The 21,684-nt window shown below is 34.2% G+C and overlaps 9 protein-coding genes across 9 annotated transcripts; 3 read left to right on the top strand and 6 right to left on the bottom strand.

Moving 5' to 3' along the window:
• Positions 1-117: 117 nt before the first annotated feature.
• Positions 118-585, top strand: EIN_054670 (hypothetical protein; the record flags this gene model as incomplete). Its single annotated transcript, XM_004259905.1, has 1 exon — positions 118-585. One exon carries the CDS (start codon positions 118-120, stop codon positions 583-585), a length of 468 nt encoding a protein of 155 aa, XP_004259953.1.
• Positions 586-652: 67 nt separating this feature from the next.
• Positions 653-1,663, bottom strand: EIN_054660 (protein disulfide isomerase, putative; the record flags this gene model as incomplete). The annotated part of the gene is made up of 1 exon (XM_004259904.1): positions 653-1,663. One exon carries the CDS (start codon positions 1,661-1,663, stop codon positions 653-655), a length of 1,011 nt encoding a protein of 336 aa, XP_004259952.1.
• Positions 1,664-2,206: 543 nt separating this feature from the next.
• Positions 2,207-3,418, bottom strand: EIN_054650 (hypothetical protein; the record flags this gene model as incomplete). The annotated part of the gene is made up of 1 exon (XM_004259903.1): positions 2,207-3,418. The coding sequence occupies one exon, from the start codon at positions 3,416-3,418 to the stop codon at positions 2,207-2,209; it is 1,212 nt and encodes a 403-aa protein (XP_004259951.1).
• Positions 3,419-8,128: 4,710 nt separating this feature from the next.
• Positions 8,129-10,075, bottom strand: EIN_054640 (hypothetical protein; the record flags this gene model as incomplete). Its single annotated transcript, XM_004259902.1, has 1 exon — positions 8,129-10,075. The coding sequence occupies one exon, from the start codon at positions 10,073-10,075 to the stop codon at positions 8,129-8,131; it is 1,947 nt and encodes a 648-aa protein (XP_004259950.1).
• A 430-nt stretch (positions 10,076-10,505) lies between these two features.
• EIN_054630 (60S ribosomal protein L18A, putative) lies at positions 10,506-11,018 on the top strand (the record flags this gene model as incomplete). The annotated part of the gene is made up of 1 exon (XM_004259901.1): positions 10,506-11,018. The coding sequence occupies one exon, from the start codon at positions 10,506-10,508 to the stop codon at positions 11,016-11,018; it is 513 nt and encodes a 170-aa protein (XP_004259949.1).
• Positions 11,019-11,706: 688 nt separating this feature from the next.
• EIN_054620 (proteasome subunit alpha type-7, putative) lies at positions 11,707-12,447 on the bottom strand (the record flags this gene model as incomplete). Its single annotated transcript, XM_004259900.1, has 1 exon — positions 11,707-12,447. The coding sequence occupies one exon, from the start codon at positions 12,445-12,447 to the stop codon at positions 11,707-11,709; it is 741 nt and encodes a 246-aa protein (XP_004259948.1).
• Positions 12,448-12,705: 258 nt separating this feature from the next.
• Positions 12,706-15,528, bottom strand: EIN_054610 (hypothetical protein; the record flags this gene model as incomplete). The annotated part of the gene is made up of 1 exon (XM_004259899.1): positions 12,706-15,528. One exon carries the CDS (start codon positions 15,526-15,528, stop codon positions 12,706-12,708), a length of 2,823 nt encoding a protein of 940 aa, XP_004259947.1.
• A 342-nt stretch (positions 15,529-15,870) lies between these two features.
• EIN_054600 (hypothetical protein) lies at positions 15,871-17,627 on the bottom strand (the record flags this gene model as incomplete). Its single annotated transcript, XM_004259898.1, has 2 exons — positions 15,871-17,100; positions 17,292-17,627. 2 exons carry the CDS (start codon positions 17,625-17,627, stop codon positions 15,871-15,873), a joined length of 1,566 nt encoding a protein of 521 aa, XP_004259946.1.
• A 2,172-nt stretch (positions 17,628-19,799) lies between these two features.
• On the top strand, positions 19,800-21,592 carry EIN_054590 (hypothetical protein; the record flags this gene model as incomplete). The annotated part of the gene is made up of 2 exons (XM_004259897.1): positions 19,800-20,707; positions 20,755-21,592. The coding sequence occupies 2 exons, from the start codon at positions 19,800-19,802 to the stop codon at positions 21,590-21,592; spliced, it is 1,746 nt and encodes a 581-aa protein (XP_004259945.1).
• Positions 21,593-21,684: the final 92 nt, after the last annotated feature.

Raw genomic sequence — 21,684 nt, 5'->3', positions numbered from 1 at the left:
TCACAAATACAATAAAACACAGTATGGCTATCGCCATTCGTTTTGATAGTATGACTTTATAGTTTATTAGTAGTATTATTTTATTAAAAGTTTCTATTCTTTAACTTAAAAATCATAATGTTATTCATCGCTTATCTCATCATCTGCACTTTGGCGGCCGCAGAGCAGCCGCCTGCATCTTCTCCAACAACTACTCCTTCTTCAACTAATTCAACAGAAACGACAATGACTGACGAACAACTTAAAAAGAAATATAACGAAGACTTCGTGCAGTCAGTGAAAGACCGAGCGGTGCTGATTCAAAACGAGAAGAAGTACGACGACTATCGGATGAAGCAGATCGAGCAACAGAGAAAGAGTTTTATAGACAATTACAAAAAGATGAAGATCGAAGAAAAACGACTTGATTTGGTGAAACGTGGGATGGAACCCGGGAAGAAGCCTACTTTAATGACAGACCCCGTATGGAAAAGAATCGGATTACCAGACCCTACAATACCCACAAACAACACTAATAGTACTAATGGTACAAATAGTACAATTCAACCTCCTCCACACTACCCAATAGATCCACTCGTTAGATAAGTTGAAACATGAATTTTATACTGAAATGGGCCTGGAATTGAAATCAAAATAGTTCGTTAAAATTGGTTTAGAAAGCTTCCAAAACGTTCAAGTTCTTGTTGAAATCGTCGACCTTCTTCGCTTTAAGATTGGACCCAGACAACATCTTCTTGATTCTTTCCTTCTCAGTCTTTATATACCCCTCGCCCTTCTCAACTATTCTCTTCATGACTTTCACATAGTAATTGGAGCCAACAGTCTCCATGGCCTTCTTAATGAGTTCTTCCTTGTTCTCAGCCTTCAAGAATGTTTTAGCCAAATCGTCCAATTCAGCAATTCTACCAGCGGTCTTCCCGACTTTTCCAGTTTCGTCTCTGTCATATCCATAGTTAGTGTTGAAATATGCAACAAAGTCTTTAACTTCTCTGTTCCCTTCATAAGCAATACCAGTCTTGGTGGCCTTTGGGAATGATTTCAGTGTTGGATACCCGTGGACTTCGTACTTACCACAGACCTTAGTGTTAACAGTGCAGTCGACCTCAGCCATAATGAAATCGTCCTCACCAGCATACATCTTACTTAATTCAACATACTTTGGAGCAAGTGCTTTGCAGTGTCCACACCACGGAGCATAGAATTTGACAAAGACGTTTTTGGTTGGGTCCATGACGATCGTGTCAAACGTGTCGTCAGTGACTACAACGACGTTTGAGGCAACCTTTGGTTGAGTCTTTTCATCGATGAATTTCACCAAGTCGTCAAAGCTTCTGTCGCCGTTATAATCGATGGCGTCAGTCGTTCCTTTAGCGAAAAACTTGAGTGTTGGGAATCCTGAAATACCAAATTTACCACAGAGATCCTTATGGTCTTTGTTGTCACAGTCCAACTCAGCAATAACAATGTTATCGTTGCTTTTGTATTTGTCAGCAAGTTTGACGTACTCCGGCGCAAGCTTTTTGCAGTGGCCGCACCATGGAGCAAAGAATTTGACAAAGACGTGACGAGTGCCGTCAACAATGTTGTTGAAGTTTGTTGGATTCAAACTCACAACACTCGCTTGAGTGCAGAGGACGGTTGCTAACAGAAGAAGAACTCCCATTCTGCTTTTTTAAGTTCGTGAGGGACATTTTCTTTCAAAGATGAGAACACGTCGGATATCCGTGTCAATATTAAGATTGCGGGATTGAGATTTGATGTAACATACCGGGATAAAGAGCGTCAGAACCTGAGTTTTGTTCCGTCGTTCATCTCTTTTTTTGTTGTTCTATTCTTCTAGTTTATAGAACTATAATTCATTACTATCATAGTCTTCACATAGAATGAGTACTAGTGTGAATAGTATCAGTTTTTTCAAGTACAAGTATAATTGATTTTATTATTTTTAATAGTAACAACGATAGTTTCTCAATACTGTGGGAATTAGTCACCAATATCCTGTCAGAATGAAAAAATGAATATTTGGATTTGATAAGTGCAGAATGAAAAACCAAAATAAAAAGGACTAAATAAGACACAAATGACAACCAATACGTAGTGTGGGGATGTCTAAATTGGGTTTTAGATTTTAGACACCGCCACGCAATTATCGTTTTTCATGTGCTCTCATAGTTGTCCTATTTATTTCCCTTCACACAACATAGTATCACATAGTTTTGACAACCATCAACGACTTCCACACAAACTTCTTTGGACTCAGTTTCGATGAGAAAATCTTCCGCCCCACAAACGGCGTATTCCCGTAACATTCATTAATCGCCACATCCTCGTCAAACAGAATGCCATTCCGTGTCTCAAAGAAGCTTCCCAATCCAAAGATCTTCAATTCCTTATCGGTCAAGTAGTACGCTGGACCATTTCCCTTCCACTGCATCTTGTAGATCCCTTCGTTATAATTATTTGCTATCGAAAACACAAAATGACGTGAATCGACAATTTGCTGACCAAATGATGATGGGCTTTTCTCAAAATATGCGCCAAACGTCTCGCCACTTGTCATCTGAAATACAAAGAAGAACTGGTCGAGGGGTTTGATCACGTTAAACATGTCGGTGAAGTTCTTAGACCCCTTCGCCTCAAACACAATAACCGCGTGCTTCTTCCCAATCGCTTGCAATATGCCTTCTATATGACTCTCGATGAACGCAGCGGGTTTCATTGAAAGTGCTTCTTCCAGTGTAACCGCTTTTATATCTTGGGACGGGGTTTGGTTTTTGCTAATGGTTGGGACAACACAAGAGGGTCTAATACTCAATGGATCAGACTTTTGAAATAAGTTCGCTGATTTAGTGATACTCTGTGGCTCTGTGTATTGTGGAGACAATGGACTTTGGGGGTAGATTGATGTAAAGTCTTGTTTGGTGAATTGGACCTTTGTAAAACTTTCGATCTTCTTACTCAACTCGATGTTAGTCGATGAAAGACTTTCAACGCGTTGTTGCAACTTGTTGATGACAAACGAGAATGTGATGTGTGGGCATATTTTTTTGAGTAACATAAACCGCGGGGAATTTTCATCTTTTGCACTAAGGGTTGAGACTATTTGTTCGACTTTCTCAGTGTCCTTGTTTCTTATCAAAAAGCGAACAACAACCTCAAACACGGAATCATCGTCTATACCACATATTTTGTCTACACTGAAATCGTTACACGTTTCTACGAAGCAGTCGATTTGGTCCGAGTCGATGTTATAAAGGGATTTCAAAATATTATTGATTGCAGGGTCCGAGTCTTGATCTGACAAATAAAGTAATGCCTCATTTTTGTTGGAGATGGCATTCAACACAGTATCAGTGAGTCGTTTATCAAGTTTCGTCACCCGACTATTGATTAGATTCAACGCTTGGTTGATATCCATTTTAAATAAAAGTTCCCCCATTTTTTTCTTTGGTTTTGAGGCAATAGTTTATGGATATCTATTCCGTGTTTTATGGGTTTTTACTTTGCTAAAGATAAAATATAACTAATATTTTATCTTAGTTATATTAGTTATATATAATAATTAAAATTTGTTCAATATATGTTAATTGTTCTGTTTGGTGGTATTATAAAGAAGAATTTGCCTGGATTATTGTTTTGATATCCGTTTTTATTCTTTCTTATTATGGTATTATATTCTTTAGTAAAAAAAATTTTAATAAAAATTGTAAATTAATATTATAATGATCTATTATATAGAAGTAAAAGTAAACAAACCCCTTTCTATAGTAAATATTATTATAAAATAGAACTAAAAGCAAAAATATTATTTGAAATATTTAATTTGTATTAACACTTTGTAGTTTACGTTAAACAAAATAAAATAAAACATCTTTTTACCTCACCCTTTTTATAAACAAATACAGTAACACGAAAACCTGTCGCGAAGATTATTATAGTAAAAAAATATAATAAAAAAACTAGAAATGTACTAAGATTAAACCCGAATAAAATATTTGATTTTCATCCTTTTATCGGATAATTTTATCCGTTTCAATTGATTTTCTTCAATAATATTTTTTTACAATTCCGTTAAAAATGAAATAAGGTGAGTGGAACTAAAAAGAACTCACAAATAAAATGAGCATGAACAACGTCAGAAGAGATGGAGAGAAAAAGGATGACATGAAACTAAGGTGTGAGAAAGACTCTCTTATGAGTCAGTTCATTGACTATGCATTTTTGGGAGGGAAAATGGAGGGAATTGACCGGAGAGGACAAATATACTTAATGAAGTCACTGACTTCATCAGTCCCTTGGGACCGAATTACAAATGATGATTTGGGGAAAGTGTTTGGAGTAAGTGGTGCGACAATCTCGACGCAGTTAATGCGAATGGAGTTGGAAATGGAGTACGGACCTCGGAAAAATGGGCGACCACCCCTTTTAAACGAGGAACAGAAGAAGGCGTTATTGTTGGAAGTGTCTGGTTGTATTGAAAGGGAGCAGGCGGTAACAGTACAGTACTTACAATTCTTCTTGGAGAAACAATTTGGAGAATGTTTTAAACGCGAGGCAATTTTGTATATACTCAAGAAGGAGGGATTCATTTTGAGGTGGGCATTCCCTGACGAAACAAAACGCCTTGAGATACCAACACAGAGTTTTGTTGATTATTTTATTGGTCTTTCGAAGACTGTATCGGGTGTCAGGAGGTGCCTTTGTTTCAATCTAGACGAATCTGGATATCAAAAATGGGCTGACCGCAAAAAGCTCAAAGTCTTGTGGAATAAAGATGATATCAAAGTGCTGAAAGTTGGAGTTCGACGTAATGTCAGAAGAAGCACCTTTCTCGCTTGTATCAGCGGAGAAGGACCAATTCCAGGAATTCTAATCACTCCGACCTCAACTTGTACTCAAACGCTTGTTAATTCTGGGCTTATTGGCCATGTACTTTTAACAAAAACAGAGACCGGATTCATAAACAAATCAATTTTTATGGATTGGGTCTTTTCCGTGTTTATCCCGAAAATTTACGAGAAACGAATGGAACTCGGAGTTGGTATTTATGAAAAAGCTGTTTTGCTTATTGATTTGTGTTCTTGCCATGATGTTGAAGAGCTAAGGAAAGTGCTTGAGGTCCACAACATCATTTTGGTGCCTCTTGTTCCGCACGCATCCCATGTTCTTCAACCTTTGGACATTAGGGTGTTTGCGGTTCAAAAAGGTATTATCCGAAATGCTCAGGTTGTAGAGGACAAAGAGGATATGCATGATTCTCTTGGAGGAAATGAAAAGAAAGACAAAGGTGAAGGAATTGATGGCGAGGAATGGATGAATGAAAATTGGGAAAAAGAGGAAAGTGAAGTGAAAGTGAATCGATTTGAAAAGTACCAAATTGAGATACTGACCGCCTTCCACAAGTCGACTTCAATTGTATCGTGCTCTTCGGCTTTTAAGGGTGCGGGTATAACATTCAAATACGACTCGGAAAAGAAAGAGTACTTTTGTCAAGTTGATCCCTTCAAGTGTAAAAGATTGAGGGAAGAATTCCCTCTCCTTTTCAAGGATCTGAATTTTATTTCCTTTTTTAGTTCAATAACTCCAATAAAACTAAAAAGAAGGTTTAAATATGAAGACCTTCCAACTCCTAATGTTTCTATAACAGCTATTAAAGTCTGTGAACTGCAAAAAAAAACAGACTCATCAAACAAACGATCTAAACATCGACGACGAAGTACAATTGTTGTTAGACTGCGAAGTCGACGAACAAATCAACCAAGAAAGTCTGTCTAAAATACGTTTGTATTTGAAGCCCGAACCCCCCAAACCCAAATCTACAAGAGGAAGGAAAAAAGGCAGTAAGAACAAGACTCCTGAAGAAAAATTAATATTAGAAAAGAAACCAAAAACCCAAGAGGTCGACCCCGAAAAGCAAATTAACTCATTTTTTGTTATTCCCTTTTGTTATTTGTTTTTGTTATATATAACATAATAATAACATTTTGATGAAAAATACCAATTAATTTATTCGTTTTTTTCAAGACAGGTTTTTTCGAACGAGACACCTTTTTGTTATGACTGTAATAAGATAAAATTATAAAATAAAATATGGAAAAAAATAAACTCACGATAAATGAATTTGTTATTTTGAAATACAAAGTTGATATTTTAAATACAAAAACTGAAATTGAATTGCAAAATGCTCAATTCGCTTTACTAAATCAAAAACAAATGAATTACTACAGCGAATTAATTAAAAAGGGGGATTTGGCAAGTATGAAAGATAGCCAAACTGAAAGTTATCAAACCAATCAATTGGTTATCATTATGCAGTCAATACAACACAATACAACAATAAAAAATATCATTTCTATATTTCGAGGCAACGAGTTTGTTACAGCAACCGATTCCAATTGTCAAAATAACGTTTATGTATGTTCGCAAAATGTTGTGAAAATTAAAAAAAACGAATTGTCACTCCTTCGATGCCATTTCAAACAGTAAAACTTCTTATGTAAATAAACCAAAAGGTAAAAATACTAAGAACCAACACAGAAAGATTTTAAACTGCGTTCGCGTTAAGTATAATTTCGGGATTTGAGCACTAAAAGTGTGTCAATATCTGAATTGAATTGTTCGCTCTTCTCGTTCGTAATTTAAATTTCAATTATAACAAAAAAGAAACAAAATACAATTAGTTGTTTGTTATGAAAAAATAGTTTATCTTATCGAGCCCGACTTTTTTCCACCAACTTCAATTAAATATATTGAGAATCTTTTTCATAATTGAAAAGTATTTAATGTTTTAATTTTTCGTTAATAACTTCAGTAATTTATTTTTTGCAAACTTTTGATCTTTTTTACTTGTTATTAATACTTGTGAGATTGAACTTGTTTGATTGAAAATGATATATCAACCATATAACAAAACAAATCGTTTTTTTGGGAAACTCGGAGTAACACATCCCATTCAAAAAATTCAAATTGCCTATTTGTGACAACTTCCATCTATTATATAATGGAGATGATCAAATCTCCAGTAGTCTTGTTGATGCGCTTCAATAGAGTCTCGAGCCTTTCATACTCACAATTGGCGAATTGGAGGAGATCCAGAACTGAATAATTCGAAAAGAAGTTTCTTAATCAAGTTCGGTTCCATTTTTATGGAAAATAAAACGCTGTTTTTAGTCTTTGTCAATCAATTTATAATTATAAAAATAGAATAAGTGGTAATTCCAGGAAAAACAAACCCAAAACAAAAACCCAAAATTGTTATTTGGGCATTTTGGCCAATCATTTTTTTGTCAATCAATTTATTCTTTATCGTGTAATTATTCTGCCTCTTGTATTCAGCCTTCTGTATACCTATTAGTGTCAATTTTTATTTTGTTATTTTAATAATCAGTTTTTTGTTATTAACAATATATTTTTTGATAAAACAATTAAAATATAAAATAAAGTGTAATACAGATGACAAAAAACCATTTTTTGTTTTTAATACAGTAAAACAACCTCTCGTATGCAGGTTAAAGAAACACATTCTTTGATCTCATTTGCTTGAGTTTAGAAAGATAATCTTTCAACATCAACAGAAGTTGGATGAACACATACTATACACTGAACAACACTTTGTAAATTTATTAATTTAAGTTGTTCTAATACATCATAAACTTCAAGAAGTGTAACTCTTTGCTTAGTGTTTGTTAAACGTAGAAGTTATTCACGAAAAGGGCTATGTGATATTTTTTTACAATTGGGTCTTTTTCAGAAGAAGTCATTTTATTTACATGACCGATAAATTGGATGATTTCATTTCTAAAGATTGGCCTAAACGAGTAACCATTTGTCATATATTCAGGTAAAACATTCTTTACAACTACTATTATAAAAATTTCCAATAGAGGTACCTGGAAAATAGTCCAGCACTGAAAAAACGACCAGCAAACAATAAATGAGTCTAAATTATTTCAAAATATATTTTTTTATTTTTTAGACCAAAAATAATAATAAATAATTAAATATTATGGAAATTGTTGTATAAAATATAAAACCTTCAATTCATTGCTTGAACAACGTTGTAGCAATGACTCGGTATATTTTTCTAACCACATATCCAAACAACATAATAGCAAAACCATAATTTAATTTACTCGTCTTTCCACTCCAATGCGACAAGCCTCTCTACGTTAATCAACGTGTTGGTAGTAAACACAAAGTATTCCTTTCCGACGATGTCATTATACACTGAGGTGAATGATGGCGAAATGCTCCCGGACTTCTCGCGAATATAAAACGCCCACCTCACTGCCAGGATCATACCATCGTCATCTCCCTCTTTAAATCCACTAAAATTGATACCAACAGATGGTCCATTCCAACTTTTCTTTGTAAACTTTGTTGGTGGGCAATCCTTAGAATTGCGCAGGGTGAATACAAAATGTGTTTGGTCGTCCATAATAAACCCTTCAGTCATATGTGCTGGCATTCTCTTTGTGTTAAAGCTTCCGAACAGATGACCTTCTTTTGTGAAGACAAGAAACATGATGTTTTCTTTCAAACACACTCTGTTGTTGAACGTCTCTCGATTTAATCCATCAAACTTGGAGTTGAATATCACGTTGTACTTCTTCTTTTTTGTCCACTCCTGTAAAAGAGGGAGATATGATGCTATAATTCCATTTTTCAAATTCTCTTCTTTGTCTTGCTCTAAAGCACTTGTCTTGTTCTCAAGTTCTTGTCGCTCTCTTCTTTCTTCCTCTTCTTTTCTCAATCGTTCCTCGTCTTCAACAACTCGTTGCCTTATTTCCATTGCTTTCACTCCTTTAAACCCTCTAATACTCATATTTTTCTCATCTTTATTATGTGTCCCTTTAATCATAAAGGATTGCCGAGGCTCCAATTCGACCGTTTTATTCGTCGAAAAGTGTTTTTTTCTTTTTTGTTTTGACGATTCACAGCATATGCGTGCGTCGCCTGTCTCATCATTCTTTGTATTTTCAGTTTCTTTCAAATTTTCTATTGTCATATCTTTCTGAGTATTTTCATCATTTTTTTTGAAATCACTCAAAGATGGTTGCCACATTTTAATTGACTTTCCTTCCATTTTATGTTCCTCGATAAAACTCCCTTTACTAATTGTGGGGTGCTCATCTATGACACCACTTGTGGGTTGTTGAACATGCATTTGTGTTTCAATACAACTGCTCTTTTGCACTAAACTGGAGCTCCCAAACTCCTCGGAATTGCCAAAATCATCAAACCCACTATATGAAGACTTATCTTCTTCAAATTTTGGTGTCGTTGTTTTGTCGGATGACTCAAATGTGGTTTGAAAATTGCGGGGCGCCGACTTCTCTTCGACAACTGGTTTTGAGGGGAATTCGTCATCTTTAATGCCATCGGCCATCTCAACTTTTTGTGGAAGCAGAATTTTCTCTGCTTTTTCTTCCTTCTTTTCTTTGTTACTAAATTTGGACGGTTCAACTAAACTGGGCTTCACACTCCCATCATCGCTATTAAGACCGTAGCCCAACTCAAAGCCAAAGTCCGTCTGTTTTGAAGACTGTTTGAAGTCGGACAATTTCAGTTTGACTCCGACTCTTTCAGTCTCTTTGTTGTCACACACACACTCGCATGACACGTCAGACCCCTCTTCTGCAGAACCAAAGTCAAAGGTGCCCGAGTCGAGTTGGGACTCAACTGAATCTTTTGGGGTGTTTAAAAATGGATTATTATCGTCATCCGAAGTTATAGTGTTTTTGGACGGTAATTGATTTTGAATAGGAGTGTCTTCGGTAATAATTCCTGATTTTGAATTGTCATAAACAGTTTGAGTGGGTGGTTCATCAATTAATGGTTTCTTTTCTTTTAACTTTGGTTTACTCATAAGTGTGTTGGATATACCAATAATGTGTTGCGCCTTTGGTTGTTGTACAGGGGAATCCGAGGCACTTTCATGAGCAGAGGTGGTGATGAGGCTCATCGACAAGTTTTTCAAAAGTTCGAAAACTTTTTTAGATTTTTTGTTGTAAATTGAAATATGACAGTCATATATTTTATTATGAAACTTTAATAAATCTTTGATGTATTTCATCTTTTTATTGTTTATTATTATATTTATAGTCACCTCTTTTACTGTATGTATCTTTGGTTTGACAAAGAAAGGAAATAAATGGTGATATTCCAAAGACTATTGACACAATGGGTAATACATTGAAATTCAGTATTACAACCTTTAAACATTATATAGACGTGATATTGATATTTAAATTACTTTATAGATAAGAAGAATCTTGAATTCAAATTTGCTATTTTTAAATTGTGAGTTTCTAGTTTAAAAAAACTCAAAGTCTAGTTTAATAAGCTTTTTATTGTAATAAATGGTTTAATAAAATATAAAAATAGAATTAAAACTAACTAATAAGGATATTAAATCAAACCATAACCTGATATTAAGGGTTTTGCAGAGAAAGTGTGGGTGATTAAAAATCTCTATTCTGCGAACTATAATTTGACAAACACTCATGAAGGAGTTCTATATTACCGCGACACGTGCCGGCCCATCGTCCGAAGTTTTCCGTTCCAGAGTGTTTGCGCCAAATTTTGTCGTCGCAAAGAGCAAATTCTGGATGATGTTGAAGAAGCAACAGAAAATTAAGAAGGCTGATGCTTCACTCCTTGAGTGCATTAGAATTTATGAGAAGAACCCAACCGTCGTTAAGAACTTCCAGATCTTCTTGAGATACGTCTCATCCGGTGGAATTCACAACATCACCAAACAATACAGAGATGTCACAAGAGTCGGTGCTGTCACACAAATGTACAACGACATGGCCTCCCAATACAAAACCAGACAAGACAAAATCCAAATCATCTCCATCTCCACAATCGCTGACAAGGATGTCAAAAACCCAGTCTTGAGACAATTCGTCGGTCCACACGTCAAATTCCCACTCCTCCACCAAAAACCAACCCTCGTCTCCAGAAGATATGCTCCAGCTTTCAAGGCAGGAAAAGTCCACACCAAAAAGTGCTAAGTCGTGGTTAATTGTCGGTTTTTTTACAAACCCTATTTTTTGCTATTTCTCGTTTTATATCTTCTATATATAGTAATTTTATTAATAAAGATAATATCTATCTTCTCTCTGTATTATTAATTATTAATAATATTATTGGTATCATATAAATACTTATATTATATTATTGGTATCTATATTTATACTATTAATAAATACTATATATTATAATATATCAATATTATTTCGAATAGATCGATTGTGATTATAGAAAAGAACATAATAAACTATATAAAGATGTCGGGAACGGGTCGTATGATTGAAGTCGTTTTGAACGACCGAAGTGGTCGGAAGATCAAAGTCAAAGTCCACGAAGACGACACAATAAAAGACCTGAAGACGGTCGCTGCGGCAAAAACCGGAACCCGTCCAGACAAAATTAAAATTCAACGAGGAAACAATGTATACCAAGACAACATTTCATTAGAGAGTTATGAAGTAGTCGATGGTATGTCTCTTGAGATGTATTATCATTAACTGAGTTGTTTTCTGTTTGTGTCGTGAATAACATTTTAATTTACAAATAAATGTTATTCTATGTATTAAGAAAAAAGTGATTCAACTAGTAAAACTGTAATCTATATTTTAATAGTAAAAGTGTTATAAAGGAGTATTATCTTCTCCGACCAAAACCTCATAAAAGTGAAAATTATTGCAAAATTGGTTTCTTCTCTCCGGCCTCGGCAACTTTGTCCTTCTCGATTTGTTGGACAATTTGCGAGAGTTTGTTGTCGTCAATCATCGTCATTTTAAAGTCGGGTGTGAAGACGGCGATATCGATGTTATTCTTACTCTCAACCACCTCCAAAAGTGCTCTCACAACAACAACAAGTGCTTTCTCGATGTCCATATTGTCTTCAAATCCCTTGACTAAGTACTCGTCGACTGTTTTTGCATTACGTCCAACAACATGAGCTTTCCATTCAGTCCAAGTCCCAGCAGGATCTGTTTGGTAGAGTCTTGGAGTTCCATCGGGGTCAAAGCCTCCAATTAGTGTCGAAATACCAAACGGTCTTGATCCGCCTTGTTGTGTATATTTTTGTTGGTAATTTGCAACTGCTTTTGTGACATACTCAACTGTTGGAGCATCTTCCATAGACATACGATAGTTTTGCGCTTCAAGACGAGCCTTATTAATTAAGACGCGGGCGTCTGCGGTCAACCCTGCGAACGTTGTGTATATGTGTTGGTCGATCTGTTGGATCTTTCGAACAGTTCGTGGGTCTTGTAACTTAGCGATGGACTTCTTCTCAATTCCAAAGATGATGCAATCTTTGCCTTTCACACCAACAGAGACCAATCCTTTACTCACCGCCTCCAAAGCGTACTCGACTTGAAACAAGTGTCCATTCGGTGAAAACACGGTGATCGCTCGGTCGTAGCTTGACATTCTTTTTTTTCGAGTTTGCAGACTTTTTTGAGTTTGTCTTGAAGTTTTTTATTCACTATTTATTGTATTAATCATTTTATTAACTAAACAGTTATATTCGATCAATGTTAAAGAATATCAATATATTATATTATCATATTAATTAATAATAATAATATTATTATTTGGTATTAGTATCAGTATGATTAATATAATTATAATATATTTTATTAATATATATAGAATAACTCAATTATTACACAAGTTGGTTGAATGGTATCACGTGAATGAAGATATCGGCTTGGTTGCGTTTGTGATCAATTGATTAAGTTGATCACGCTCAAATGAGTCGAGCCGTAATTGAATCGCAACTGTTTCTATAATTGACTTTATTAGCTTTTCTGGGACTTCAAGAGTAATCATCATTTTACATGCAAAAAAACACTGTGTTGATATTTTTGGGAACTCTTTTTGAGTGTGAAAACTCTGTGGGAATGACTCAGTTTTGTCCATTCGATACTCCATTAATAATTTTTTATTAGAATTAATGAGGTGCTTTGTTATATTAATCCAAAGGTCTTTGTTGTTCCAATAGGACTTTCTTTTTAACACAAAAAGAAGTTCCTCAAACCCGTTTTTGTACGTCATTTCTTCGCAAAACAATACCACATATTTGAGTGAAATAATATCATTTTCTCGTGCAGCTGTTTCACAGATTTTCAAAAGAACTTCTGTCATCCAGCACATCTCTATTTCGTCTAAGACGTAACACTCTCGATTTCTCTTCAGTTCCACTTTCTTTGAAATGAGACTTTGAAGAAAGAGGAGTCGCTCTTCTCGACTTTGAACAACATTTTCAATACAATCCATTCGAATTTGTTTTGTTTTGTGATTGTTGTGATTCACAAAATCCCTGATGAATGTGCTTCCCTTTGTCACTTTTTGGATTTCAGGAATTTGAATGCTTGAGCCCTGTTCTTCCATTTCATATCCCTGTAGCACGGGTATTACATATCTTCCACTTCTCACATATTCATCAAACAAAATGTACCTCTTTTTATTATACTGTTCCAAAAAGAATTGCGTATTTTGTGATTGGAAGAATGTCTTTAAGAATTCGTAATAATCGTCTGGTTTAGTTGTGACAAATTCCTCGCTATTGAACTCTTCAATAGACTCCGGTTCAAATTTTAATGTCCAAAAATACTTTTCCAATCCACTCAGTAAATAACACATCGCACGTAGAAAACTTCTTTGCAGTAATGTGTTGCGAAGAACAATGTCATTCTTGCAGTACGACGAGTTAATAACACTCATAATGTCATTCACCAAATTTTGTTCAAGATGATAAGGAAGTTCTAATAAAGGTTTTCCACTCACTTTCTGCACCTTATTCTTCTCAATGTCAACAATTACAACATCTTCCTCTCTCATGATTCCAATCGCTTCGCTCAAGTACTTCCTAACAATCCCAATCAAATACAAAGAAGGGGAGTGCAAGCTTTCTATGAAAAATCGTTGCAAATTCATGTTATATGTACTGACCCATTCGATGGGGTATATCACTGTTTTGAGACACTCCAAAGTTTCTGCCACAATGTCACACGTATCACCAACAACTACAACGCGCTCGCCCAACAACACTTGTCCAAATGCCTTCACAAAATTTTTGATTTTCAATGATATGAAAAGATGGATGATATCATATTGTATTTCATGCATCATTCCTTCTTTGGTTGCACTCGGCTTGCACTTTGTGAAATCTTCAAACACCTTTGGCGTACTCTGTACTTTCTCACAGAACAGTTCTAACGCACTTTTCGTATGAATTTTCTCGACAAATTCACGCATCTGCACATAACAATTCACTCTAGAAAACACACAAATGGCTTGTGGTACATAATAATCGCCCTCAGCCTCTACCCACCGCCGGACTTCATTTTTCATATCTTCAGTCATCTTTGCGTAAGAAATCAAACCAACTCCATGTAGATAATTCCCTTTGGAATTGGTAAGTACAAAGGAAACAACTTCAAAATTCTCATGTTTCCTTTTGACTCTCATACCTTCGGTAAAGCACAACATCCATACAGACTCGGGTATCAAATCATCATCACATGGATATTTGAAAGACACTAAGCCACTAAATGGAATGTCCACGATGTTGTCGTATGTCACTTTTTCAGAGCAAAAGTAGTACTCCAAGTCTTGTTTAATATCATAAATATTCACTGCGCAAAATCCACAAAATTGAGATTCAAGTTTTATATCACAAGGTGGAGAAGGTTTTGAATGTATCAGAAATTTTGATCTTGATGGTGTTGTATACGTTTGATGCACTTCATATCTCTTTGCGACTTTTCGAGTTCTTTCCGAGTTCGGTGGCATTTGAAAGAACGAAATTCTTGTAAATAATTTCCCAATCTCTTTGTTACCCTTTTTGAGTTGGAACACAGACTCGTACGGTTCGTCGTGTGCTGTTGGATTTAAAGAAATGATGCACTTCCCAATTTGACTCTTTTTCTTGTTGTGATCATTTGGGATGTTATAAATTCTTAGTTTGACGTAAGTGGAAGAGGCCATGTAAAAGTTAGTTGATAGAGTGTATAGTACATCATATTCTCTTTTATTTACTCCTTCACATTTTGGTGTCACCCAATGGTGTTGTGTTGCATTTGAAATTCGAATACACATATTCACTTGAACGGGTAAAGAGACGTGAAATATTTCAAGTAAATAATATAACGAATAGTTCATGATATTTGGCAATTTTGTGAGTAACGAAGTGGTCTGACTCTTTGTGATTTTCATTATACGAAAAAGAATTTCATCGTCCCATTGTTTTAAGATTTTTTGGCTTCCAAGTAAGTCAACTTTTTGGTCTTTCTTTGCTATTATGATCAACTTGCTCAATTCTCCTTCAACTTTTCTAATATTTGCAGAAATTATTTCGTCAATCCCAATATCAATTAAACTATCCCCAACATCTTCTCCTTTCTCTTCCAACTCTTTACTCATAAAGGGGTATATTAATAAACTAGTTTGTGTCAAAACCCAATACGTTGGATTTTTATCATCATTTATAAAGCCAACATGTTTCATTTCTTTATTAAGTTCATTTGTTCACACACTCTATATCAAGTCGATTCTAGTATTAAAATAGTATAATTTAATTATAAAGTACTTTTTGTTATTATTTTTAATTAAATTAAACTATAAAAGTATGTTTCTGTTATTTGTTTTGTTAAACAAAAACCAATTAAATATATCAGAAAAAACTACAATTCACAAAAACCATTATTGAATTTTTTTCCAATAAAATAAGTTTCTTGGAACAAATTATATAGTATTATTTAATAATAATAATGCCAATAAAACAATTTATAGAAGAGAACAATACTATAAAATGCTAAAAAACAAGAACTACTAGTTTTGATAACAAAATTAATTTTGGGGTACAATGTCTTTAGAGTCGACAGAAATTGGTGTTTGTTTTATTTCCTCGTTTGAGCTTGAGGTGTGTTGAACAATTTTGATCTCGTCACTTTTCTCTCTGTTTGTCTGTTGTTCGACTGCAACTGTGTCCAAACTGATTTTGACATCCGTTGGGTTTGCTCGTTTTGATTGACGCATTTTGTTGATAGGGAATGCGACGTGGTAGACGATTTCCTGTAATATGATGCAGACCAAGACGGTTGCTGCTGAGACGTAAATCATGATATAATCATTATAGAGATATGTGCAAAGCAACCCACTAGTAAGTGGTAAGATACAATTCCCAAACCCTGAAATACACTCGGAGATACCCATAAACATCGATTTGCTGTTTTCACTCGCGCACATCGAGTAATATGTTGAGGTTTGATATGAAAATCCTGCAGCCAATCCACCCACAAATGCCATAAACCAATTTAAATAAGCGTTTCGACTGACTCCTATCACTAACAAGAACAAGATATAACCCGTCTGGAATATCAAGAATAAACTTCGTTTGTATGTCCAAGCGAGTGTTATTGACATCGCTGCCATTGAAACTGTTTGCGCCAAATAAAAGAAGAAGAATTCTACCCCAACATACATGTCTATCGTTTTAGTCGGAGACACCACTTCAAGGTCTTGCGCTAATTTCACATACGAACTCGTCACAATCGCAGACGTACCATACACTCCACATTGCAATATGTATCCCAAGTAGATGTATGTCTTGTTCTTCAACTCCGCATCACCCCACTTGAATTTCATTTTGTGCATCTCAGCCGTGTCTGAAGTCACTTCAACGGGAATTTGGACTTCTTTAATATCACCACTTGGTGGTGTAATCGACGATGCGGTTGGATTTTGAATAAGTCCCTCAGGAATGTCTTTACGGTCCAATGCAATATCAATGTCAGCTATATCTCCGTTTTTCTTAGTCTCCATATGTTCCATTTCAACAGCTATATCGCCGGGTTCTTTCTCTTCTTTTGTACTATTTTTCTGTGATAAATCAATTGATACCTTTTCCTTGTCCAAGTCTTTCTTTGGTTTCTTGTTTTTGGCCATTTTCTCACGAATTCGCTTCGGGTGGGTAAATGGGTACACTACAAAGAGAAGTGCGACTAGCACTATACACACATACAGTGAATTCATTCCTAGAGCAGTTTTTAACATCCCACCAAATAAAAATCCAAAGCACTGAATGTTATTTTAATTAATATTTTAATTAATTAATTATAATGATATAATAAAATAATGGATACTATAATTAATTGATATTTTTTATATATTTGGGAGAGTATACTTTAAATAGTTTCTTTTCTATACAAAATTATGTTCTATTGTTGCTAGAAAACTATTAGTAAATGAATAAGTATCGACAAACACACCTTTCCAAAAGACCACGAGACTTGAAATAATGAAGTGTTTCTATTTTCATAGCCAAGTGGCGATTCTAACCCAATGGTTCCTGTTGCAACCGGCCAAAACACAGCAGTGCAAAAAGGCCAAATACACACGGACACATATAACGCGGGGATAGAGCTTGGGAATATAAGAATAACAGCAACACCTATGATGAAAAAGACAAAAGAAATTCGGACCACAATGTAGGGGTTGAACTTATCACCGATTTTACCACCAATTGGAGATAAGACTGAATATATCACATAAGCTACTGTTTGTAGTAAAGACAAGTCAAAGGTACTTCCACCTTTGTCGTTCATAATTAAAGGTACAACCAACCAATAAAAGTAATTCGCAAAGTTGAATATAAACCCAGTTGCACAGCACCTGGGGAAGTTCCAAAAAATACTTAGCGCAGTGTCTCGCACTGACTTCCAGCTTCTCGTCATTACCAAATATTTAGAAAGTCCTTTTTTATCTTTTTACTTCAGTAATTAAGAGTTGCGTAGGCGAGTTTGGAGCATTCAGTTTATTGTGGGGGCAATTATCACTTTACTCTTATATACCCGTTTTGTAGGGATTTTTTGTGCTTTATTTATTTGTTATTGTAAAAAATCAGAAAACGTCGATTATTATATTCTGAACTACTTTCCACAATGTCTTTAGTTTGATTTCTGCTTTTTTGAAAGTCATATGTATAAATACGTTTATTATAATTATTGTTTATTAGTGATATAATGTTTTTTACTATAAAGTGTTAATTCAAAAAAAGAAATGAAAAATGATGATCAAATATGCTATTTTAAAAAAAAATACAATTTGTTAAATATTGGATAAAAGTAATTAAAATAACGGGAAAATGCCGAAATAAATGTTTGGTTATTTCTATTAAATTTATAAAAACATTTTATTTTTTGAGGTTTCTAAAGGAAAAAACTACCAAAAATGAGAAAAAAAACAATAATTAAGTATTGTAAAATAGTTTTTAAATTGAAAATTAAAAGTTAATAATTATGTATTATTTTTTGAAATCGAATGATTTTTTAGATTAAACGTCAAAAAAAGTCTTCTGTTGTAAGTTTGTAAATTAATATTAATATTTATTATTATTCATTTTGATAATATAGTCGGGTGATAAAGGGGGTTAATTTGGGACAGAAGTAGTTAATTTGAGTAAAAAACTATAAAATATAATTTATTTAACCATAAAAGTATTAGAAGGGTTTTTTCAATTAACTACTTTGAAAATAATAAAAGAAAACCATAACTATCTATTTTTGATATTATTCAATCTTTGAAAACAATGGAAGAAGAAGAGAAAGGAACCCTTGATGAAATAACCACAGGCAATCAACATAAAAAAGCAATTTAAATACAAGAAACCAGTTTAAAAACTGTATTTCAATATATATTCATGATGTATATGGTTAAAATGCCAGAGTTTAATGAATTAACAACAGTGTCAATTTTTGAAAGTGTCAGGGAATCACTGAAAAATCATCATTTGTTATTTCAATCTTTCAATCTTTCGTTGTTGAACCATTTCCATTGAGAAAAGATAAGAGAAAGACCATTTTAACATAAAAACAATTGGAGTTGAAAAAGAGCAGAAAAGAAATGAAACAAAGGAAAAAACAAAGGAAAAATTCTTTAACAAAACAAGTTTCAGACAAACCATAAAAAGTGCTGCGTTTTAGACTTCCACATTTTTTAAGTGAACAAATTGAGGTGTTTTTGTTTATTTTTGAAATAGAAATTTATAATTATTCAATTTATAATCATTTAAAATAAAAAACGATAATTTATATTATTATTTTAATTTTATGTTTATTTTGACCTTTAAATAGATTTTTTAAAAATTATAGTTTCAAAATTATATTTATCAAAATTAACTACCTTTGTCCCTTTTTAATGCCATTTATCCCCCGACTATAATATTTATTTAAATATAATAAATATAATATAATATTATTAAAAAATTTAAATAATATAGATTAAATAAAAAAAAAATTAGAAAAACTATAAAACCAATTATATTGGTAATTATAAAAGTATGATTATAATAATTGCTTTAACTATTTAAGTATAATAATATTGTTTTTAACCATTTTTATTTATAATTTATTATAACTTGATTATTATTGATATTTTAATTATTTTTAGTTTATACAAAACCCAATAATTTGGCTGAAAAAGATTAAAAGATTAAGACTTGTGTTTCAAGTTAAAACTAAAACAAAGATGTCCTCCCAAAAACGTAGTATAAAAAAAATAGATACTATAAATAATAATTTAAATAATTACTTTTTAGTATTTAAATAATGAAACAACTCATTTGAGTATTGAACACTTCTTTTTCTTTCTGAATTGAAACTGTTAAAACAATAGAAACTTGTTGAATTGCAATAAACCAATTGTAATAATATAACAAATTATACTAATAGCATTTGTACAAAGAAGATCAATTTTCAAACTTGAAAAATCAATTTTTCATGCCAGAAAAAGACAAGCGTCTGATACAACTTCGTCGCAATTTGCACAAACTAAGTAAATCATTAGAGGACGCGAAGTATGACCGATCTCATGCCACAGCTCCTTTTAAAGGCTTAGACAAAGTCGAGCATTACTTAACTAAAATTACTGAAGTGATGTCAGATAATACTGTTATAACCCAAGACTTCTCTCCTGAACTTATTGTCGAGTTTTTAGATTGTTGGGACGCGATTTTGGAACATGTCATTCGAATGCCGCAACACAAATTGATCCCAAATCTGTATATTCTTATGTGCCAAATCGTCGAAATCAAACAACTCCAACCGATGTCACTCGCAGACTTCCCAGCACCCGACGAGGTCTCTCCGCAAATCGAAAAGCTCTTGGTCTTTTATTACAACAATTTGTCAAAGACGGCGTTGTACTGCTTACTTGCGTTGTCCTCTGCTGAAGAGGTCGAAACTGCTGAGAAGAGAGAAAAGAAGTCTACGTCTCTAGCTGCTTCTCCAGCCAAGAAACGAACGTTTGAATTCCAAACTAAAGTTCGGCCGTTTGCCGAAGACTTTTACGAAGAGGCTGCCCGTGTCTTTGTTTTAGTTTCCATCAAAATCACATCTTTATATGAAAAAGTTCTTCAAACGGTTCGTTTTGTGACTGCGGGGAAAGTCCTCGACAAAGAAGAAAAGGAAGAAATATTAAGTGAAGAGATGAAAGAGAACTTCCCCGTCTTTAAGAAGTGGGAAAGTTATGAGAAGTTCATAACAGGGAAGAACAAACAGTGTTTGAAGTACTTCACTGCACTGAGTGAATTTGAAAGCTCGTGGTTAGTCCATTTTGAGTATAGAGGACGCTTTGAAATGCAATATATGAGATGTTGGATCGAACATGTGACTTTGTTTGCAAAGGAGTTTGGTTTTCATGAATAGTTCTCAAACCATTGAAATTAACCATTAGTGATATTAAAGAGTTTCCCGGCTACAAAATCTTCCACAACGAAATCCTCGCGTTAACTGAATTCCCAAGTGACATGTTCTCACCTTCATTTGTCTGCGCGGAAGCATTTGGGGCATTCAGTTTAGTTGACGAAAATGTGTATACCACTGTGATTGAAAAGAAGTCGAAGAAGACGAATTTCTATGACGTGGATGGGATGGGCGATTTATTGTTAGTTGAGCATTTTATGTACACGTATTTCTGTAATACCAATTTTGAAGTCCCGAAGTTTAACAGCGATCTCTTTGTCAAGATTCATACGAAAATTCTTGAGAGCGACTCGTACGCATTGACATGTTTGACTCTATCTACCTTGTACCAAGCACTTCTTTGTGTCAGTTTTGAAGACCGAAAGGCACTTGTCAATTACGTCCTTTCAAAGAACTTCTTTAATAAAATGTTTTGTCATTGGAATCATTACGTGCGAATGTTTTTCTGCGAGTTACTCTTGTACAGGTCGACGATGTCCCCCTCATGGAATCGAGTCAAAACTAACACTTTGCTTCCTCCGGAAAAGAAGACGTACGACGCAGCAAAGTTGAGTGGGTCCGACATGCTCAAATTCGACCAAAACACGCTCGACTGCATCAAGCAGAACATCTCGAATTTGAAGGCCGCACAGAAGAACCCAAACCTCGTTGCAGACAAAAAGGTGATTAAGTACGTCCAACACGGAATAAAAGACTACGACGCTGAGATGAAAGACTATACTGCCTGGGAGAAAAATAATCCGTTGGCCCCTTTGTATAACATGCTCGAGATGACTCGACTCAACAGACTCGATCAGAATGTGATGTAACCCACTTCTTTTTGTCTTTGCCAAATCTTTTATTTTTATAAGAGAGACTTTTATTGTTTTTTTTGAAATGATGTTACCATTTTTAGTTATTT

This window comes from Entamoeba invadens (assembly GCF_000330505.1).
Source record: "Entamoeba invadens IP1 unplaced genomic scaffold scaff_1105074726711, whole genome shotgun sequence".
Classification (NCBI taxonomy): Eukaryota; Evosea; order Mastigamoebida; family Endamoebidae; genus Entamoeba; species Entamoeba invadens.
The sequence above is the reverse complement of the archived record's forward strand: the minus strand, read 5'-3'. Positions and strand labels throughout refer to the sequence as shown.